Here is a 23,478-nt window from a genome sequence, read left to right on the forward strand (position 1 = left end):
TAGCAGAAGCTATACCAAACATAACCTAAATAATATAAACGAGTGTTAGAAAAGTTTTAATTAGGGATGATGAAATAAACAAGAAACGTTTTAATTAACGATGATGAAATAAAAAATAAACATGAAAATTTTAAAAGAAACAATTATTGAAAGTACAATTTTCAAATTTGAACGTTTTAGTGGTTGGTGGTTCAGTTGATGTTATATTGGACGTGTGCGTAAAAGAAGTGAACTCGTTGATGTACATCGTGTATCCCTCAACTTATTCAGGATTTCCGAATGGTGCTCTTCATAATATATTACCAGTGATCTTTATTAATTCTTGTTCTTGAATGCCAATGCGAGTCATAGCCTATTTGAAAGTGCTGTGCAGCGACTGGAGTGGTTTGTAATTTTCTGTTTTTTGACGTCCAGACCAGTGCAGTTTGAAATGTTGGCAAACAAAGAAACAAATGCTAGGGTAGTGATAAAAATGAACAAATGCTAGGGACGGGATAAAATTGTGCGATAAGCAGCCATGATTGGTTGAAAGACGTCCTTTCGTACCGTTTTATTGGTCAAAAGTAGTGTGACGTAGTAAAAGTCTAATAGTCAACAGTAATCTCACTAGACGTTTTGATTTATCTAAAGAAAATCAAAACTCGAGTGGGATTTAATTGACTATTACACGACTAGAAGAAAGTATATAAAGATTAGAAGTAACGAAGTACTCCAATACAATAAAATATTAATTGACTTACGAAAATACAACTGTCTTCAAATGTATTATTGTACCATCTCAACATTACAAATATTACGCTAGATGCATGCTAGATGGCAGTAGTGAGCAATGCCTTCTCGTCGAGAAGTTCTCGATCTATTATACACAATGGCAATGTTACTAGTCAAGAAGGCTTTGTTGATTCAGTTTCATTTTTATTAAAATGCAACATTCCACTTCAGTTATCCGAATCCCAGTAATCAACGTCACTTGACAGATGATTTTCAATAAATCTTAATATTAAACAATCTCTGATACGTGACTATCCATAATATCATATAGCAGAAGCTATAACATAACCTAACTAATATACACAAGTGTTAGAAAAGTTTTAATTAACGACGATGACATAAAAAATAAACATGAATAATTTTAAAAGGAATAATTATTGAATGTACAATTTTCAAATTTGAATGTGGTTGGTGGTTCAATTGATGTTATATTGGACGTGTGCGTAATAGAAGTGGAACTCGTTGATTTAGGCCTACATGGTGTATTCAACTTATTCAGAATTTCCGAATGAATAATTTTAAAAGGGATAATTATTGAATGTACAATTTTCAAATTTGAATATGGTTGGTGGTTCTATTGAGGTTATATTGGACGTGTGCGTAATAGAAGTGGAACTCGTTGATTTAGGCCTACATGGTGTATTCAACTTATTCAGGATTTCAGAAGATGCATAGGTATGATAAGTGATTTTTATTAATTCTTGTTCTTGAATGCCAATGCGAGTCATATTTGAAACTTCTGTGCATCGACTGGAGTGGTTTGTAATTATATATATATATATATTTTTTTTTTTTTTTTTTTTTTTTTACGTCCAGACCAGCGCAGTTTCAAATGTTGGCAAACAAAGAAACAAACGCTAGGGACGCGATAAAATTAAACAAATGCTAGGGACGCGATAAAATTGTGCCATAAGCAGCCATGATTGGTTGAAATACGTCCTTTCGTACCGTTTTATTGGTCAAAAGTAGTATGACGTAGTAAGAGTGTAATAGTCAGAAAAAAATAATTTTCTCCTAAATGTTAACCTTGTTTTACTTGATAAGTACTATCCATACGATTCTGACTTTTACTCTTATCATTAGAGACGCCGATAAGAAATGATTTATCCATTTGCAGTTTTTTTTCAACAAAATGGACGGTTTTCTTGCAAATAAAATAATCAATTAAAACGCATCTTTATTTTCTGCCATTAGGAATTCTGACAACTCTACTGCAGTGACTACAGTGCTGCTATTCAGATCTAAATTAGTGTGTGTAATCGTAAGCGAGCCGACGGTGTACTGTTGCAAAATTATGCACTTTAATGTATACTCTTAATTATAAAATGCATGTTGTTTTTTTAATTTTTTTTAATGTATTCTAATGCCCACGTCAATCTGCACAGTTATATCACTTCCACTCTATATACAGGGTGATTCACGAAGTTCTCCTCCGGTTTATGGAAGTGATCCCTGAGGTTATTTAAAACAAAAAATGTCAATAAATTAATGGGATCAAATTCATAATTACGGAGTTACAACACATTTTCGAAACGTGTCAATGGAGCGCTAGACATGTTTGTTGCCATAACTACGTGCACGTTGTTCATAGTCGCTATTTATTAAGCTGTTATCTCTTGTGTAAGTTACATCACGATGCCTTACAAGTTTTTTTCTGAAGAGTATGCAAATATGGTGCTTATTTTGAGCGTGTACGACGGTAATGCGAAAACTTCTGCTGTCGAATATCACCATCGTTATCCTGATCATAGAATTACTGGTTTCTAAACCTTTAGTGAGTTTAGTGGAATGTATCACACATTGCGACAAACTGGTACTCTTCCCAGCGTTCATATTCAATACAAAAGAACTCGTGACATGCGAGAAGATGAAAACATTCTTGATGCAGTTTATTTAAATAATATGTTATCATAATATAATGTTCTCTTAAATTTATTGTTAATATTGGGAATTAATTCAATAGTTTTCACAAAATACGCTATGAAATTATTCATATAATTTTTTTTCGAAAAGGAAGCAAAAACGAGCAAAATTGTATTAAACTTTTTTGTTTGAAATATCTCAAAGAATAACCTCTTAAAATTAATGGCGTTACCAACGGCTCACTTTGTATAAAACAAATCATTTTTTCAATTATTGAAGTCTGCCTTGCATAACGAGTTTTAAATGTTTTATTAAACCCCATCGATTTTACGCTTCCTATACACAAAATATTTCATGGGGTTTATATATTGTGTTGTTTCACAAGTAGGTGAAATGAAGCAGAGAGATCAGTGAAACATTCATCATTATTAGGAAATGACTTTGGACTTTGGTTTCTCCGATATTGGATGATGCACCTTTATTTCCATTATCTAAATATACATTCTTACAACCTTAAAAATATAACTAATAAAATAGCGCCTCAAAAGTGCTAGTTATTAAACAAAAATTAATATTTCTAATAGGACATTGTTGGCTACAGTTTCTTTTTGAGAGAGGACAAAGAAAAATTGTAACAAAAACATATGCAACCTCGATAGCAAGCTATACGTGTATACACGTATTAGCTTATCCATTGTTTGCAGGAGTTTCCGGAGTTTACACCTGCAGTTCAAATTGAGATGATGCTAGGCCTACAGTAATCTCTCGATTAACTGGGATGTTGATTATCCGGAACGATCCATATTGGAAATATATGTATATAGGTCTATAGTAGCCTGTAGGAGTTTCCGAGTTTACCCCTGCATTTCATAGTAAACTCTCGATTAATTGGAATGTTGATTATCCGGAACGATCCGTAGTGGAAAAAAATATATAGCCCTATAGATAATACAGTCTATATACAAAATAAGAAAGTAGGAGAACCTTGACGTCAAAATCTATTTCGTAAATAATACTTTTAATATAGGTTAATATTATTAAAAATATATTTCAACTTCTAATTTTCAACATCATCCTACATATTCGAAACTGCATGTCCTTAACCTACAAAATGCTCGAATAATCGTGAAACTAATGCGACCATAATATTTCATCTTATTAAAAACTGGATTTGATCTTTCTGCAGCTAGAGAAATATGAAGACTCAAGCGCGATAGTTCCTCCCCTATAAAAACACCATTTGTGGCTGCATATCCTGTTTTTCGCTTACATTACATACAGTACGAATGATTAAAGAAGCAATATTCACCTTCGACAAAGTTCCAATTTTTTTTTATTCTGCATTTCATTCTCGTTTAGGTTCATGAACCTTCAATTTACTCGTATCTACGTATATTCTGCATACTACAGATTTCTTCATTCACCTCTTAAGGGGAATTGCTCATTATTATACACGTTTGTGCTATTAAGCGTAAGAAGTAGAGAACCTAAGCAATTATAGCATATGACATAATGTAGCCCTACTACATGTTGTGCCGCATGAAACGCTCTTGCCATCTAACGATAAAATTTCGCTTGAGGAAGGAAGAACGAACCCACTTGTGTCAATCGAAGTCTTGAGGTTGCGAGTGTCGAACACAATATTGCGAGTTTTGTTTTAGTGCGATATTCTACTTCAACGTTATTTATATGTTATTTGTTTAAGTGTTTATTTTATTGTTTTACTGTGTCCTGTTATTTTGTGTTTTATAACAGTAACCACTGCACTGGATAGTGTAAGTGGGGAACAGTGGCTCTTCCCTGTTGTGAACATGTTCTATTATGTTGTAGAAATGCATCAGAACACAGAAATATTTATATTAGTTCCATATTTAATAATATTTGTTCTGATATTAATTATTTTTCAAACCAGTGTTTGAAGGAAGGGAAAACCACTGCAGTCAGACTGAAGAGAAATTGTAATTAATGTGCACAAGTTCTTTAAAGACGAATTTGATGCACTTAAAAATGGAGCGCCTACCACATCAGTCGCAGATGTCATCGGACGAACTGCTACCGCTACTGGAGTATCTCGCGTAAGTGTTCATAGAATGTTAAATGAAAAAATAAATGCTGACAGTACAGGACCCAAAATTCGAACCATTGGTAAAAAAAATGCCCAACAGTACATCGAAAAAGACGAATATAGACTCATTTACTGCATCTGCCATTAAGAGGACCATTTATTCCTTATATAAAACAACTTTCGTTCCCAGTTTGCTTGATATACACAAAGCTTAGAGAGAGGCGAAGTTAGTTGAGGGCAGCATATGAATAATGCGACAAATATTAAAAAAATATGAACTTCCAGTATGTTGAAAACATTGTAGGGCGAAAATGTTTAATGGAAAAACCCGACATTGTAGCAAAAAGGTTTCATTGTTTACGAAAAATGCTAGAACTGAGAGCAAGTGGTCGACCAATCATTTACCTTGTTTAAATTTGGTTATTACAGGAATGATGTGGTTATGTGACACGCCAGACGGTGAAATTAACATATCTATGATTGTCCCCCTGGGTAAAGGGCAGAGATTTATTATAGTTCATGCCGGGTCTTCTGAAGGGTTTATTCTTAACGGCCTTCTGTATTTTCGGTCTAAATACAGAAAGGACTACCACGAGGACATGGACGGTATTGTTTTCAATCACTAACCAACCAATCCCACGACGTAAAGCTCAACTTAAGTTATGCATTTTTGTTTCAAGTATCACAACAAAAGAGATGTTTGCCTTGTCAGGAATTTTAGATCAAACATGAGGAGGCCATCCTCCAGTAATACAAAATCATTATAATACAAATATTTTAGAAACACAACAGAAATGATTAGATTAATTGGCTAGTGAAATTTTAGTCTTCTGAAAAGAAATTGTTTGAATTCACCTATAGTTTCTACCACTTAGTCTAAAAAAGAATCTTATTCAGACGCTTATAATGCCCCATTTTGATTATTGCGATTCCTTGCTAACTAACGTAAGTTCACTCTTAGCTGAGAGACTACAACATGTTCATAATGTGTGCATACGATTCATCTGCAATACTCGTAAATTTGACCATATAACATTTTCCCTCCAGTTACTTTCATGGGTGCGTCTGAAGGAACGACGAACAATACATTCACTGTCTCTTCTGTTTAGAATCATGCATACTTCTACTCCTAATTATCTGTTATCGCGCTTTCAATTTCTTACAACTCTTCGAAACCGACATCAAGCACTTCTTTCTATCCTTCATCATAGAACGTCTTTATACTCATCTTCCTATACTGTAGAAATACCACGCCTCTGGAATTCGTTACCTAATGACGTCAGGAACTGCCGGACTTTATCACAATTCAAAATTAAATTGGAAAATTTTGTCTTAGCTAATGTTCTTTAGGTATTGCTAGAAATATTGATTTGTGTTTTTTTTTCTTTTTTAATCTAGACTAAAATTGCAAGTTTCTTGTTTATGTTAGTTAATTAGTTAGGATACAATTAATTATGATACTTAATCACTCATTTAAAGTTTGTGTGACTGCAATCTGTGTATATTTTTGTGTAGCTTTACTTTGTTTATAGTGTTTCTCTCTCTCTCTCACTCTCTCTCTCTCTCTCTATTTCTTGTGTAACTTTACTTTGTGCTTAGTATTTTTTTTCTGTTTATTTCTATTATTGTATTTGTATTCCTGGTGTTGTGGAAGAGAAGGCCTGATGGCCTTAACTACGCCACAATATATAAATAAATAAATAAATAAATAAATAAAATAAATAGTTCTCCTAATTGCAACTTCAACTCATTGACATTTTAATATATAATTCTTAATGCTCGACAGGGTGGAGTTGCGTTGGCTTATTGAAAGGCTTAGTTGTTGCCATGACTTCTTGCATTGAACGTACTAATAACGACACTTGCTTAAATACTTCTTTAAGTTGTAGTAGAAAGTTTTGGATGTTAAAAGAACGGAACAATTTATGAAGTTCATTTGGTTCTTTCTGTCTGTAACGGTTGAGAAGTTTGTCTAGATCCTGATTGAGAATTGACAGACGCCCAAGTTGAAGTTGAGACCAAAGGTGATGGGGGTTGCATTTTGAGTTCACTTTGCAGTATTGATTTCGGCGTGGTGAGTTTAACGTATGAAATACAATTTGGGCATTGACGGTAACTCACAGTGTGTTTATCTCCACAATTTGCACATAGAGCTTCATGTTGTGGTCCTTTCTTTGGACAATCAGCTATAGCATGTTCACCTATACACTTAACACATTTACTTTGGTGCTACATTTACTTTGGTGGTGACATCCTGTAGCCACATGACCAAAATCCTGACATTTGTAACACTGACGTATAGAGGGTTTAGGTTGGTAGGGCTCAACAAACATTTTAATATTAAATAGTCCTGTACATTGACGTAATGATTCACCGGCAGGCGAATTTTCTAAGGTTACAATCCAAATAGGAAGTTTCTAAGCTTCTTTGAAACCAGTTGATTTTGAGGTAAATTGACGAACAGATTGAACTGGATAGTTCAAAACTAGAAACTCTTGGTAAATTTCTTCTTCGGAAATTGTAGGTGGCAGTCGTTTAATGACATACTTTAACGGCCTTTCTGATGGAGAAATAAAGGTATTAAATTCAATGTTTTCAGAAATAAAATGTTTAGTAAATTTGTTGTGGGCCTCTACTGTTTTTTTATGAATTTTTAATCCATCAATAGTAAATGTAAATGTGAGGCTAGGGTCACCTGTAATGCTTATAAACTTTTTAGTGAAAGGCAATTGATTGTTTACCTTTTTGACTACAATCGGTAGTGGTTTAATGGGCCTCGATGAAAAACGAAGTCTGGACTTGAGTATTGAGTAGTGACCGAGGATACTGTTTCTTGATTTTTATGTTGTTGTGCTGCTGATAATGATGATGTTTCTGCTGCTAACGATGATGATGAAGATCTTGTTGTTCCTGCTGCTGATGATAATACTGCCGCTGATGTTCGTCGTTAACGAGAAGATTATCATAATTTGAGTGTGTGTTAATTCGGTTAGATAATGGAATGTTCCCAGATGTTGATGTTGAGGGACGATTTAACGTAGATTTGCGTTGAGATTTTTTCCTCGACTTTACAAATTGAAATCCTTCTTCGGAATTAGAAGACTCATCTCTCACTCTTTTATTGACATGTCTATTTTTAACTCGCTCAGCAAATGCTTGAGTGACATAGGAGAGACAGATAGCGAGGACGAAGGATGTGAACACTATAATGCTGACACCTCCACGGACATGATGGGAGAGATCAAGAGATTGTACCAATGCCAACAACACAGTAATAGCAGCTTTCCGAGAGAGAGAGATAGATAGATAGATAGATAGATAGATAGATAGATAGATAGATAGATAGATAGATAGATAGATAGATAGATAGATAGATAGATAGATAGATAGATAGATAGATAGATAGATAGATAGATAGATAGATAGATAGATAGATAGATAGATAGATAGATAGATAGATAGATAGATAGATAGATAGATAGATAGATAGATAGATAGATAGATAGATAGATAGATAGATAGATAGATAGATAGAGAACATATGCTCTCCACTTGTTCTTCAAATATGCGTGAAAAAGAGAAAGAGAGTTGAGAAAGGTGGTAAGGGGTAATAAGGGATAGAGGAGACGAGAGGGACATAGGGGGGGTGGAGAGGAGAGGAGAGGGTGAAAAAGGGGAGGAGAGAGGGAGACTGTCAGTATTGTTAATAAATGAAAGGACGTGGTGGTTGTATGAATATGAGATGCAATGTTGAATGATTTTATCATATGCAGTAGATATTACAATGTTCATATAAAAATTCGAGAGTAGCAGCAGCATGCTTCTCATTGGCCTTGGTGAAGGAAAAGAAAATCAGCATTAAAGGGTTAGTAATCTTACGAGAATGCAACTTACACATCAGTAACCTCATAGCCAAATATGCAGATGATACAGCACAGTCCACTGAAAATGTTTAATGAATTGTTTTACTTGAATAGATCTTCAAAATTAGACCGAGATATGGGGTACCAGGACGGGAACGGCAGTGTAACGATATAATGTTTGCTTCCGATACCATAACACAATTAAAATAAATGTGATCTTGTTCAATCGGGTATACTACTACGATGCGAGCATGAACTTGGTGAGGGCCCGCGGCGGCTGGCGGCTATTTTTGGCGTGCTTGAAAATTTCCGAGCAGTAATAATAATAAAATAATAATAATAATAATAATAATAATAATAATAATAATAATAATAGGCAGAGTTTAGACCTTAGGGTATTCTATTACACTCTACCTGCTCACAAAGTACGATTTAAATTTGTAAAATTTAACAAATATTACATAAAATAATAACAAGCGTTGATACTGTACAAAATGAAAATAATACCATAGGCTAAAAGAAAAAAAGTAAAATACAGATCTAAAGACTGGAATATACCATAAGCAATTCTTATTAGTACAAACATTTAAGAGAAAACGTAAGGTAGTATACAACAAATGTAATGTAATATGACAATAAAAAAGCTAAATTTAAATAAAAGCCATAATAAAAGGCTATGATAATAAGGCCTATATCCAGGGTGCGAATTAAGATTTCTGATGAGGGGGGATAGAATCCTAGATACAGAATACCATACAGAAAATTATTATTATCCTCATTCTATACACCTCAACGCTTGGTCGCACTGAGTTGCTTGTCTTGCATCTTGATCGTGATAATAATTATATCCATGAGCAGGCTTAAGATAAGATGTGTAATTTCTAAGTTATTGATTGTTGTCAGCTTGCTGGTGATGATAATATAGAAATATTATTTTCTTTGATACTTTGCACTTTATAAAGTACATATACTACGCGTATTAAAACAATTATATTTTGTGAGGGGGGGGGGATAGAAGTTATCTCTGGCAGAGATGTTAATATGAATTTATGAGAGGAGGATAACTTTCCAACAGGGGGGAAATCCCCCCATCCCCTCCATTAATTCGCACCCTACCTATATCTCGCGATTCTGATGTGCTACCACCTTATTTTGGTGCCAAACGGAAGATATCGTTGATATCAGTCGATTTAAGCCAGAAGCATTCCGTAAAACTTTAAGGCATTTTAATGGAATAAAACATCATGTTTCTAGAACACGTGCTAGCCACTGATCATTGTTGAAGCATCTCTGTAAATTAAGTGTATAACTACTGCTTAATGCTACCGGTTGTGTTGGCTATTGGTTAATTATTTCCGGTGATCTCGCCAAAATTAATTTATTAAGTCTATATTCGTATTCGCTTATATAAAACAATTGAAGTTGCATTGTTTTCGTCTCTTCAAATCCTTACAATATATTAGAACCGACTGGCTAAAAGGCAGCTCGTTGAGTCTTACCATAAGGCCCGCGGATCTTTTGTTTTATGACTAAAAATGTGCAAGATTGAAAGGAAATTTTGTTTTAAAATTAATTTATTTTAACTGCAGAATATGAAAATAATTGAAATTGTAATCTGCTGCAAAACATAAGCTGCGCCACGGAGACTTTTTTTTTTTGTGGTTCAAAAAATTAAAAAGTAAATTAAACAAAGAAAATTTTGTTCAAAGTGGAATTTAAACTGCAAAGTATTCAAATAATTGAACAAGGAAATTTAGAAATGTATCATCATATAATGATTTACACTGTATATATATATATATATATATATATATATATATATATATATATAATGAATGATAATGCTCCTTATTGTGTATATATATATATATACAATAAGGAGCATTATCATTCTCTAAACAGAAGCATAATCGTTTGGAGTGGACACCAGTAAAAGTGATTAGGAAAAGAACGAGCAATATAACTAAAATCTAGACTGTAGGTGAAGGTGGTCTTTGCAATAAATAAATAAATAAATTGTCGTTTGTTAAGTAATACACTCGTAGCGTAATATATGAATTCACTCGTATATTATTTGTGCATCATCTGTTTTTGTGTAAATCTTACCTTGCAAAGAAAAAAATGTCAGCATGAGGAATGTGGATGGTCAAGCTGCCTATTTGTATTGTAGGATGCTTTCTCGCTGCCACAAGACGCTTGTAGATAAGATAGTGGCTCTTGCTTGCTTTCATTTGAGTCTTCAGATTTAAAAATTTATAATTGGAGTTTACAGGCAACCACGTCTTGTTTGTTGAGAATCCTATGAATCAAATAATAACTGTCACTTAAGTGATAATGTAATATTTATAATAGAGAATATGTACAAGGCGGGCCAAAGACACGAGAGATTTTAATTTTGTTATTGGTAGTACATGGATTATTTTAGTAGACTTAGATTCATTGTCATTATTCAGCCTCATTGTTGAAATTTATTAAACGTGGAGCATTGGACTGGTGAGCCAAGAGGATTTGCAGTAAAACCTTATTGTCTAAATGGCCAATACGCAAAAGCTGCTCGTAGGGAGTTTCGCCGTCACTTTCAACTTCGTCGTCATGATTCTGTGACCTCGTCACATACGATTAAAACCCGAGTTCGCAATTTAGAATAAACAGGCGCGCGCTCTCTCTCTCTCTCTCCTCCGTCTCTGTCTCTGTCTCTCTCTCTCTCTCTCTTTCCATTGCAATCTGTTCTCATCGTTCAGCGGCTTGAAATTAATGGTTTTAAAATTAAATTTACACGAAAACCGTCCATGCTATGGAAATATGCCAGAATAATAAATGATTCTTTATTAGATGTTCTATCGATGCGGACAAAAATCACGATCCTATTCGTAAATAGTTACCGAATAAGAGGGTGATAAACATTTGGGGGGGAAAAAAAAAAAAACATTTTTTCTGAGAAAACTATTAACTCTCCACCAATATGGTATTACACTTTTTTTGTTACATACATGAGCCATTCGCTCTGAAAATCTGTAGGGCTATTTCACTTCTACTCTGTATATTGGGATAAATAAACTCAACAGCTCTTAAATTATGACAGGAAGAAGTGCATGCTTGAATACGAATACTTCTGTCTTTAAAATAATAATAATAATAATAATAATAATAATAATAATAATGACGATGATAATAATAAACTTTACTTCTCATTTCCGCAAGGTTTCTGGAAAGAAATATGATGTCACAGCATACATGCAGCTCTGTGCAAATACAGTCAAGTAGAACCTAGAGTTTAGTTGACCACGGTTCAGACTATGTCTTATATATTCTGTTTATATTGTTGGCTATATCCAAATCATCATTCATTGGCATGACAACCATAAAGTATAAGAAACATTAAAAACATAATGGAACTTTATACCTTCAGACGTTTGATATCTTGAATTTGTGATAATTATATGACATGAAATATAATATACAGTATAATAAATCACAGTAAGACATAATTTACGAAAAATAAAGCATAACCATAACTCATAATGTTTCATTTCAGACATCTGTATTTTTTGTAAATTTTCAAAAAAAAAATGAAAATGCTCTTTAAAAATCCTCTAACAAAGAAACCATTGTAGTGCTGTCATCTAGTATGACAACGGTGATCAACGACTAACTTCTTTCAAATGTAATTTATTACATTCCGTTTCATATTTATAGAACGGATTTGTTTCATCTCATTTTCTACTTCTTTACTTCTATGATACGTTCATTAAAATTGAGATAAGCTACTTTCTGCTAAAACATACAGGGTAATTATGAAGTAAGTACCCATTTTTGCGAAAACGGAATTTAATGAAACTGAAATGATGATAATAATAAGGTATTACAGCGATATGTGCTACTAAATCAGTAAATTTCGACATGACCATCCTGCGTATCTCGACACATCTCCCCGCTATCCACCACGTGTCGAAACACCTGTTCCAGAATATCCGGTGCAATGAGAGCTACAGCATTTATGATGAGACGTCTCTGTTGTCCAAAATCGTTTACCTTTACCTTGTACACTTCAGACTTAACAAATCCCCAAAGGAAAAATCTAACGGTAAGTCTGGTGAGCTGGGAGCCCACAATCTTGTTGAACCACGACCTATCCATCGTCCGGGAAATGTAGCATTGAGGTAACCCCGGTCATCGAGAGAGAAATGGAGTGGCGCTCCATCATGCTGGTAAACAACTGTGTCCAGAATTCCAACGGATAGCAACAGAGGCTCCAGAAATTGTTGCAGCATGTCTAGGTAACGCCAAACATGAAAGGTCCATAAACTTCGAGTTTGTTATTCTAACCCAAATGTTCACTTTTGGTGTATCCCTCTGCGATTTTCGGATCTCGTGCGGTTGTTCGATAGCCCAGATTCTGCAATTGTAATGATCCACTAGGTCTCATCGGAAAGCAACACATTGTTCATCAACCCTTCTTCCGCAGCCTGCACCAAGTCAGCACACAGCACACGTAACCTCTCGGGCATTATAGTCCTCCGCTGAAGGAGATGCAAGACTCGAATGTGGTACGATTTCAGATGCAGACGCTAATGTATTTTCCAAACTGTCGAATGTGGGATACCGAGTTCTCTACTAAGCAGCCTGGTGTAAGCAGATAGGATATGTGTGATAGCCTCCTCAATACGTGCCACAGTGAGATCTGATGTGAATGGCCGCCCAGAACATTAATTTCCTATCCTGTTTATATGATCTTCCTGTTTGGTCCAGATTTTCGGAACCTAGGTTGAGGTTCTCCTGGACCTGTTGATATGTCCATCCATGCAACCTTCTATATGCAATCACTATTCGTACCTCTGTGAACAGCATACTTTCAGATTATGTTCAAATAAAAATTCGAAAGTGAGTATTTCACACAAATGGGTACTTACTTTATAATCGCCCTGTGTGTGTCTATGTATATATATATATATATATATATATATATATATATATATATACATAGACACATATATATATATATATATATACATAGACACACACATATATATATATATATATATATATAATTTGATGATTAAAATTAGTACTTAACATGCACTTCAAAAACAAATCTTGATATATCGATAATAATGGCATAAAGGAATATTACTCCTGTTCAAATTGTGAGTACTTTCATTTCATACACTAAAATAAAGCACAATTTTAAAATACGTAAAGTAAAACTTGTAAAGCATAAAAAAGCATAATTTTTTTAAAGAAACCATTTTAATTCACAATTACATAAAGTATTAATGTGGTCGCTTTAGTAAGTTTTCTTGTATTCAACATCAAAACCTCGGTTGATGAAAGATTCGGGGAGGTGCTGTCCCATGTAACCCATATAGTTATTACAGTTAGATTCATTTGTACTAGTTCTTTGTTTAGCTAAATTCGAAATCCGCAACAAAAAGTCTTCGATTTAGTATTGGCACGGTGCATTATAAAATGTGATATCGTAGTCAAGTGAGAACAGTAATTTGATTTTGACATGAACATAATACATATAAGATTTCTTTTGGATCTTTTCAACAGAAACAAATGTCGTTAACTTCTACAACGGAAGATGATCAAGCAATGGATATGAATGTAAATACGACGAATAAAGATATTTCACTTTCTCTGAGTCTGTTAAATTGCTAATAGAGTAACATATTATGCTAAAACATCACAGCATTGAGATTTCCTTATTGATATTTTAATATTTTTTCACATTTTTTTGCCTTTTGATTAAAGGTTTCTCAAGTTTTAATATATTTCGTGCATGTCATGCAATTGTGTCACGTTTCCCACTAAAATAACATACTTTCTACGAAAAAAATCGGTGCAATTTCTCCATTTAGAATATTCATAAAAGTATCATATGGGCGACGTATTGTACTGCATTTTTTCCCTTCTAAGATAAAATTTACTCACTAAATACTTACTTCAAATCGTTGATTTAATTTATTATTATCTTTCTGCATCTTGTCATTCCTTTTTGGGTCATGCTAAGTATACGTGATTCATCGATGATATCTTACTTTTATAATAAATATAAGTTGAATGAACATATTTTGATGTATGTTCTTTCAGAATTTGGGAAACTGAATAATTTGTAATTTCTAATAATTTTTCAAGTCTTTTAGATAAAATATTTGGCTGCATAAAATGGAGATTTATAATCTATAAAGATATCAGTATAACGAGCTGTCAGATATATTTTTCTTACCAGCATACTGTGTGTCGTCCCATTGGAAAGGAGTCCTTTCAGGATCTCGAGATCTTCTTCTACCAGCGGTAAGAACTAATGGATCCACAGTTTGATTCCACCCGATGGCTGTATCTTGCATACCAATCTCCTCACCGTTGTACGTGAAAGCAGTTCCTGGCAGCAACATTATCAACATGTTGATAGCATCTACCATATGAGAACCTAGTCTGCTAGCAACCCGGCTCGTGTCATGTGTACTTGCCTGAAACGTAACACATTCGTTAATCGTTTGGATCGCACAATATGTACAAAGTGGCAGAATTACATGACGAAATTTATAGACAGATTTCAAAGTAAGGTGCTAGAAATAAACATGAACAAAACCCAGTCTACGTGACACAAGGCAATATATCACTGCAACGGATATAAATATTTGTAAACTACGAGAGAAAGTAAATGTAAGGTACCTGAAGGTAATATGGCCACCTTAATTTGAATTAATTTTTTCATGACTGTGGTATTCCCTAAATAAAAAGTTCGTATGTTTGCATGAACTTTGATTTTTTATGCATACATAGAAAAATAATCTAAGACTTTTCTTTAAACCAGAGTTTTTTATTTTTACATTTTGGAAAATCTTTCATTGTGCAATTAATATGTCCATATGGAGGTAATATGGCCAGAAGAAAGAAATTTAATTGTTTTGGAAAGAAAAATATTTATTGGTGTTTAATGAAGTTTGATTTGAAAATAATGATTCTCGGCTTCAAAACAATATTTCCACAAAATATAATTTGTGACTTGGTCTATAAAACATTGTAATTAAAAAAAAATGACAAAGTTAACAAATATAAAAATGAAAAAAAAAATCATAATGTCCCAAATTGATGTATACACTCTTTGAAATACTATTTCACAGCAAAGAAATGAGATAGAAATACGATTTTTACGGTTTATGATTCAGAAGGCAGTGGAAAGCATGGAAGCGTGTTCATCTCAACGAGCTAGATACTAAAGAGAGGCTAAAGACCTCTGATAAGCGCTCCCTGCGGAGGCCAACAGTACTATGGATCGTTCCCTACAAAACATGGCGGTCTATAGTACCACCAGCCTCCGCAAGGAGTGCTTATCAAAGGTACACTGCCTCTTTGAATAATAAGGTGTCCCGTAGTTTCCAACGAATACTTTATTTCATATTCTTGTATGATACACTTTCAATAATAATATTTCACAACATATTATTATTATTATTATTATTATTATTATTATTATTATTATTATTATTATTATTATTATTATTATTTGTATTAATTGTAGACTTGGGTCAGTGGAAGAGCAGGCCTTAACTCTGCCAGGTAAAATAAAATAAATTATATTTTTCGGATACATCAAATTTAATTTAAACATTTCGCTATAGGTTTTGCAAAAAGCTGATTTATAAATGAAAGAGTAATAATTTAAAATTTCCAAAAATGTCTCATTCCCTCGGATTTAAATGAAATGTACCGTAAATCATAATATGCGTTGCTGGATAATTAACCCCTCTCAATACAAGTACCATTGCCCCAGAGAATTATAAGATAAGACGGACTGAGCACAAGCGAAATATCTGTATTAATAAGTTTGTACCATCAAGAGTTTAGTATTTATTGCGTTTATAGGGCCTACTCCAATTTTCTTTTTATTAATACGTTGGGCTCTTTTTGTTAACAAAGAGGAAAGTTAGCACTTGCATCACACACAATTTGTCATTATTGTTCAAAATATGTAAGAACAGTTTTATTCTGAAAAAGCCTCTGCTTAGTTGCGAGATACGTGTGAGATCAATATTTGTTTCAAATTATATTAGATTACACGATGTCTCCATCAAGCGACAATATTCGTTTCAAATTATATTAGAGTACACGATGTCTCCATCACGCGAAAAGAAGTGTAGCTAGCTGTGGCTCCTGTTGTTTCTGATAACAATGTTAATCGTAAGTATCTTATCGTTTTAATAAATGCGGTGAGTTATGATCACGAGTAACTTTCTATTAGTGTCATTCTTTAATTATTATGTTGCATGCTAAGATGTTATTTGTAGTTTTAATAATTGCAGTTTTCAAAAGTTCTCTGTGTTAATTGCAATTTCAAATGAATTTTTCTCAATAACTTAATTATTGGATTTTTTTTTTTAATTTTCGCCACTACCTTTCCTATATTTTACTCCTATTAGTTACATACGTCGTCTCTCTTGAAATCACCTCGTGAGCACTGAATTACATGATTTCATATTAGGTTAGATTAACTGTAAGGTCATTAAATTTGTGACGAAGTCAAAAAATTATTTATTTTTCTTCTGCCGAATACATTCATCCGTCTTTAGGTGCTTTGCTTTTGTTACATTGAGTATAGCTTGTCATTTAATATCTGGGCTATATTTAGTGAAAGTAATAAAAACATAGGCCTACAGCTGTTATAAAACGTAAAGTTTTGTGTGTATTTTACTTTTTACTTATTAACATAGTCTTAATATGTAACTCAATTCACAATAATACTAACTTCATCACAGTCTTTTCCTACAACATCCGAGCCACGCCCCTTTGTTTTGACTAACCAAAATATGGCGGACCAATGTTCAATTGTCTTCAACTTTCAGAAGTCTTTAGCCTCTCTATATAGTATCTAACTCTTTGGTTCATCTGTTTATAAACAAACAGGCGGTGCATTTATTGTTCGATGAACGTAAGTGGATACTGAAATGTTATTGGAAAGTGGGGAATGTTGTTGAGGTTCAATGTGTTCACATAAACTCCTTTAGGGAAAAGACCCAAGGTAGACTTAGGCTTATATATTTGGACAATCTGGAGAAGTGCCTACGAACTTTAGAAATTTACAGCTGGAAATGTTTTTGTCAAGTCAGGGTGCAATGATACTATATCACAGACTAGTATACGAGTATACAGTCACGAAGTTCAATACGTAGTAAATATGCATCCATAGATAGTGCTGACCACTAGGATCGCTACTATCGCCTCATTACAAACAATACGAAATAGTACCGCACAGTCTAGTGTTCCAAGTACCCTCATAAACTCAAGCTTGGTAACTGTACTCGTATACTAGACTGTGACCATATTGTAAACTCAGCAGTCAAGAGCATTCGTAGCTTATAAGACTTAATAATAATAATAATAATAATAATAATAATAATAATAATAATAATAATAATAATAATAATAATAATAATAATACTCAACAAGGTTTTCATAACATGGACAAGAATAACTATTTTTATGTAATTTGTATATCCTGATTACGAATATGGCATTGAAAAAGTGCCTACACATCATATTTTTTCAGAAACTTATATTTTTTAGTTAGCGAATCGTATAAAAATGTAGGCTATTAAAACATAGCCACTTTGAAAGAGGTTATTTTCTTTAACATAGATCTTATACACAATTATATATCATTTCTGTTCTTTTAAGGTACTATTTGAAAAATACTTTCACTTTCGTGGGTTGAATGAGTGTTATCCTTCGCGGTGGTTTATTGTTTTATTACCCTTATTATGCAGCTGCACGGAGGATAGGTCATATTTGGCTATAACTGACTATAAGGGAAACGAGGAAATATAGTCGCTGTTGTATCGTTAGACAAGAAATTAACAATTTAGCGATTAGTTCTGATTGTGGAGATATTGTGAGCGGTACTAGTTATTCTGTAATAGTGTTAAATGGATCGCAATCGTCGTTCCTATAACAATTTTCCAAATAGTTTCTGCTAAGTTTGTGGGAAATTAACTTTGAAATTACAACGTCAATAAATAACAGACAATGTAAAAAAGGCATATTACTTGTATTTTGGCTATAAAGTGGGTGAACAAGTCGAAAATTGGGCACCACACGTGTGTTGTGTAACATGTTACGTGAAGTTAACAGAGTGGTTGCGGGGGAAAAATAACAACATGTCTTTTGCTGTTCCAATGATTTGGCGACAGCCCACCATTCATCTGAGAGATTGTTATTTCTGAATTATCAAACCACAGGGATTTTCAAGAAAAACTAAAGATAAAATTGTGTATCCTAATTTCCCACCGGCCATAATACCCGTGCCACATTCTCCTGAAATTCCTGTCCCTATCTCTCCGCCCAGTGAGGAAGATTATGTCATTCCAGAGGAACACGAACTATCAGAATTTCCAGACTACCCTTCAACGTCCGCTGATCTGACCCACATTCCCGAACATCATAAAACACCACATCTGATACGACAAGCAGAATTTAATGACCTAGTTAGGGATTCAGGTCTTTCCAAGCAACACGCTGAACTATTAGGTTTTAGATTACAAGAATGGGACTTATTAGCAAAAGATACCAAGATTTCTGTGTTTAGAAAACGAAATGATAAACTGACTAGTTATTTTGTAATGGAAAATTCTGTTTGTGTCTGCAAAAATGTGAACAGGCTTATGGATGAATTAGATATTCAGTATAATTCAGAAGAATAAGACTGTTCATCGATGCATCAAAACTAAGCTTAAGAGCAGTTTTATTGCACAATGGCAATACAAAACCTTCCATCAGTGGCTTATTCAGTCACTATGAAAGAAACTTATGAATACATGTCACTAATATTGAATGCAGTAAATTGTAATGAACATCGGTTGGCAATTTGTGGGGATTTGTTGCTTGGATTGAAAGGAGGATTTACTAAGTTATGTTCTTTTAATGTTTGAGGGACAGTCGAGCAACAACACAACATTATGTGGTGAAGAACTGGCCTATCACACAAGGTTATAATCCTGGTGAGCATAATATTAAATATCCTCCGCTAGCGCAACGTGAAAAAGTACTTCTTCCTCCACTGCATATAAAACTAGGGCTAATGAAAAATTTTGTGAAAGCTCTAGATGAGAGTGGAGAAGCCTTTCAACACTTAAAGACTCTGTTCCCTAAAATCAGTGATGCTAAATTAAAAGAAGGCATATTTGTCGGTTCACAAATTAGAAAACTTTTTAAGGACAGCATTTTTGAGAAAAGACTTAACCCCAAGGAATTACCAGCATGGAATTCTTTTGCATCAAAGGGTTTTTAGAGAGTCAGAAGGCAGAAAATTATCGCCAATTAATAGAGACGTTGCTAAGAAACTACAAAAAATGGCCTGCAGTATGTCACTGAAGATCCACTTCTTACATTCACATTTGGACTTCTTTCCTAAGAACTTGGGGGCTGTAAGTGATGAGCAAGGAGAGCGATTTCACCAATACATTGCTACAATGGAGCAACGATATCAAGGAAGATGGGATCCAGCGATGATGGGCGATTAGTGCTAGTTTTTAAAAAGGGAAGGTTCCAGCTCTCATAAGAGAAAAAATGAAGGTATATTTTTAATCTTTCTCTATTTTATTGCATGAAGAGTAGTTTTCATAAGTCTTAATGACTGGTCAGTTATTAATGTATCAGTTTTATCATATCTAAGCTGCCCTTGAAAATTTTCACACAAAAAATGAGAACAAGGTAATTTTTAATAGTTCAAAAAATCCTTATTTTTCAGTGAATCAAGTAAGTATCTATAACATAAAAACGTGACGTGTTACGAACTTTTCATTTCATTTTCGTGTTCAGCGCATGCAAATTAGTTGAGATCAGCCTATTTTATTAATGTTCTGGAAAAAAAGTTCAAATTTGTTGAGTAGTGTAATAATAATAATAGTTGAAAGTGTTATTACACAATATGTTACATATTATAAAAAACTAAGTTCGTGTCGTTAGAAGTTGATACTTAAGATCAGTAAGTATATCATGGAAACAGAAATTAAAATAATGAAAAACTCCAGAGAAGAAATAAAATTAACAACGAAATTTTAATGATATTGTGTACAAGAGGAGAGTTCAAGTTTTGGACGGTTTGGAACAGCTTATCGTTCAAGTAGTTGCACTAATAACATCTCAAATTCTCGTAAACACTTGTCAGAGCTTGAGTATTGTTTTGATAAGCACTTTACTATTGGAGATCTGAATGAATCTTACCGCCCAGTTGTACCAGTTTCCTCGAGGTACATGCGACATCCAGTCTAATATTGTCGAGCTGACAATTTCAGCATTAGACCCAGGTTCAATTTTCTTGATTAAATCGAAGTTAAATGGAAAATGTGCTGCAGGTTTATCCATGGTACCGTAATAACGCATTGTCTCATTTGTATTGCCTCTGCCATCTTCCACAAACAGCAACCTGCAATCAGTAGGTAGCATGGTCATTAGACAACGGGCTAATAAATATAGATAATTTCCTTTATATCTCACATTCAGTTGAAAGTTCTCTGCTGTTATCCGAAATATAGGTTTTGTGGTTACAGATACAGAGGGCTCAAGATTCGATAGTTGTCCAAGGTTGCGGGTTCGATCCTGGGCCAAGTCGATGGCATTTAAGTGTGCTTAAATGCTACATGCTCATGTCAGTAGATTTACTGGCATATAAAAGAACTCCTGCGGGACAAAATTCCGGCACATCCGGCGACGCTGATATAACCTCTGCAGTTTCGAGCGCCGTTAAATAAAACATAACATTTAAAACAAGATTCCATAGTCAACAAACAAGTAGAGATGTGACATATTTCTATAGAGATAAGTCGTTTTCTTGTTCTACAATTGTCACAATAGTGAGCACTACACTCAGTATGAAGTTACTGCGAAATAGTATTCTTCTTTACATCATTCAAGATTTAAGGAAAGCCATTAATTATAAATTAAATTAAATTCAAATTTTGGCCTTTGAAGATAATTGCCCAAAATAACGAATATTTTTATATAACATAAGCACATAGAACAAATACAGGGTTGTTTCTGATCTCTGATAACGAATTTGATTGACGTCATGTGCGTCAGGATTTACACCGACGTGACAGCTGAATTGCGGCGAGAGGTGACAGACCAGTAGTGAGTGATTTCATAGTCAGAGTGCACAGTATATCACAGTAGGAATGCCCAAGAAAATCGACCCTTTTTAGGAGGGGTACATAACAATTCTTTTCGATGCCAAGTATAGTTACGTGAAAATCATAGGAGCCTGCAAAAAAACGTGGTTTCGTTATTTCTAAGAAAGGCATCTTGTGTGTACCTAATAAGATTGGCAAAGCTCGGATGGGATTAATTCCAGAGTGGAAAAAGCAAGCAAATTCACACCCCGTTACAAGTCGCCGCACCCCACGAGATGATACAAATTAATTCCATTCGAGCTTTACCAATTTTATTAAATACACAGAAGATGCCTTTCTTTGAAATAACGAAACCTCGTTTATTGCAGGCTTCATTATTTTCACTTAACTGTACTTGTCATTGGAAAGGGTCATAATGTACCCCTCTCAAAAAGGCTCGATTTCCTTGGGAATTTCTGTTGTGAGTCGCCGTGCACTCTATGAGATCACTCACTACTGGTCTGTCACCTCGCGCCACAGTTCAGCTGTCGTGTGATTCCTGACGCACATTATGCCATTCAAATTTGTCATCAAAAATCGGAAACAAACCTGTAGTTTCATTTCAAATATTGTGATTGTGACATAGGCTATGAAAGAAACAATATATGTTAATAAATTTATTTATGACACTACCTGAAATGTCTTTAGAGAAAGAACAAAAAGGAAATTCGTTAGGAATTTTTAAGATTGTGAATATCTATAATTACGAAGGACTCAGAAATATGATTATAAGAAAAGGGAAGACAAAAAGGGATCGAAAAAATAATAGTTTGGAATTCTTAGAAAGTAAGTTAGAGGGATATAATAGAATAGACACGAGTATAAAAAAGCATCTCATTTCCATTGTCTGGATATCATAGGGTAAATTAGGGTCTGTTAGACAGTCGGGCATGTTGGACACTTTGTATTTTAACGTGTTACCTCGCCACTTGTGGGCACCACATTCGCTAGAAGTCAATGACGGAAGTAACCCCGCTCGTGGCTACTTCCGTCATTGACTTCTAGCAGAATGTGGTGCCCACAAGTGGCGAGGTAACACGTTAAAATACAAAGTGTCCAACATGCCCGACTGTCCAACAGACCCTAATTTACCCTATGTTGAAGATAATTATAACTCTCAAAAACTGCATAGGCCTATATCGATGGATTTGTGGTATTCTCAAAAGCATTGTAAAAAACACAATTAAATATTACGATGTTGTGGTAACCTGTGAACCTGAGTTTATGCACAGTTCAGAAGTATAGATGTAACCAAAAACACAGAAATGAAATAAAATAACAGGAATAATATTTTTTTCATAAATTAAAAAAAAATATATATATGATATATTAAACATTATTAAAATTATAGTACATTATGCAACGAGCCTATAATGATAGTAATTAAGAAGCGAGTATGGATGTTTATGAAACGAGCGCACGCTCGTTTCATAATTTTCATACGAGCTTTTTAATTACCATTATAGGCGAGTTTCATACGACTTTTTATGCTCGACCATATTTCTAACTTGAAATTACAGTATTCAGATGCATACATTTTATTTGTATCTGACAAGATCGGAAGTGACCTTGTTCTAGGTCGTGAATTGTGAGATATGCGCAGACGCGAAAGTATTGATTTTTTCCGAGGAACAATAATGTCATTGACCTTGTGTAATCCGTTAAACTTGGTATAACTTTAATTATTGAATTCGACATAGAAAAACGAGATGACAGATTGAATTTATTTGAATATTATTTACAATTA

At 34.0% G+C, this 23,478-nt stretch overlaps 1 protein-coding gene across 2 annotated transcripts in view; it reads right to left on the minus strand.

The window, feature by feature from the left end:
- LOC138700299 (maltase 2-like) overlaps positions 1 to 23,478 on the minus strand; it is a 53,425-nt gene that overhangs the window by 12,901 nt on the left and 17,046 nt on the right. For both annotated transcript variants that reach the window (XM_069826823.1, XM_069826833.1), the window contains 3 exons: positions 20,788 to 20,989; positions 14,792 to 15,035; positions 10,669 to 10,861 (listed from right to left, as the gene is read on the minus strand). In XM_069826823.1, the coding sequence (XP_069682924.1) occupies positions 10,669 to 10,861; positions 14,792 to 15,035; positions 20,788 to 20,989 (639 nt within the window). The remainder of the gene's footprint in view (positions 1 to 10,668; positions 10,862 to 14,791; positions 15,036 to 20,787; positions 20,990 to 23,478) is intronic.

This window comes from Periplaneta americana, chromosome 1 (genome assembly GCF_040183065.1).
Source record: "Periplaneta americana isolate PAMFEO1 chromosome 1, P.americana_PAMFEO1_priV1, whole genome shotgun sequence".
NCBI classification, from domain to species: domain Eukaryota; kingdom Metazoa; phylum Arthropoda; class Insecta; order Blattodea; family Blattidae; genus Periplaneta; species Periplaneta americana.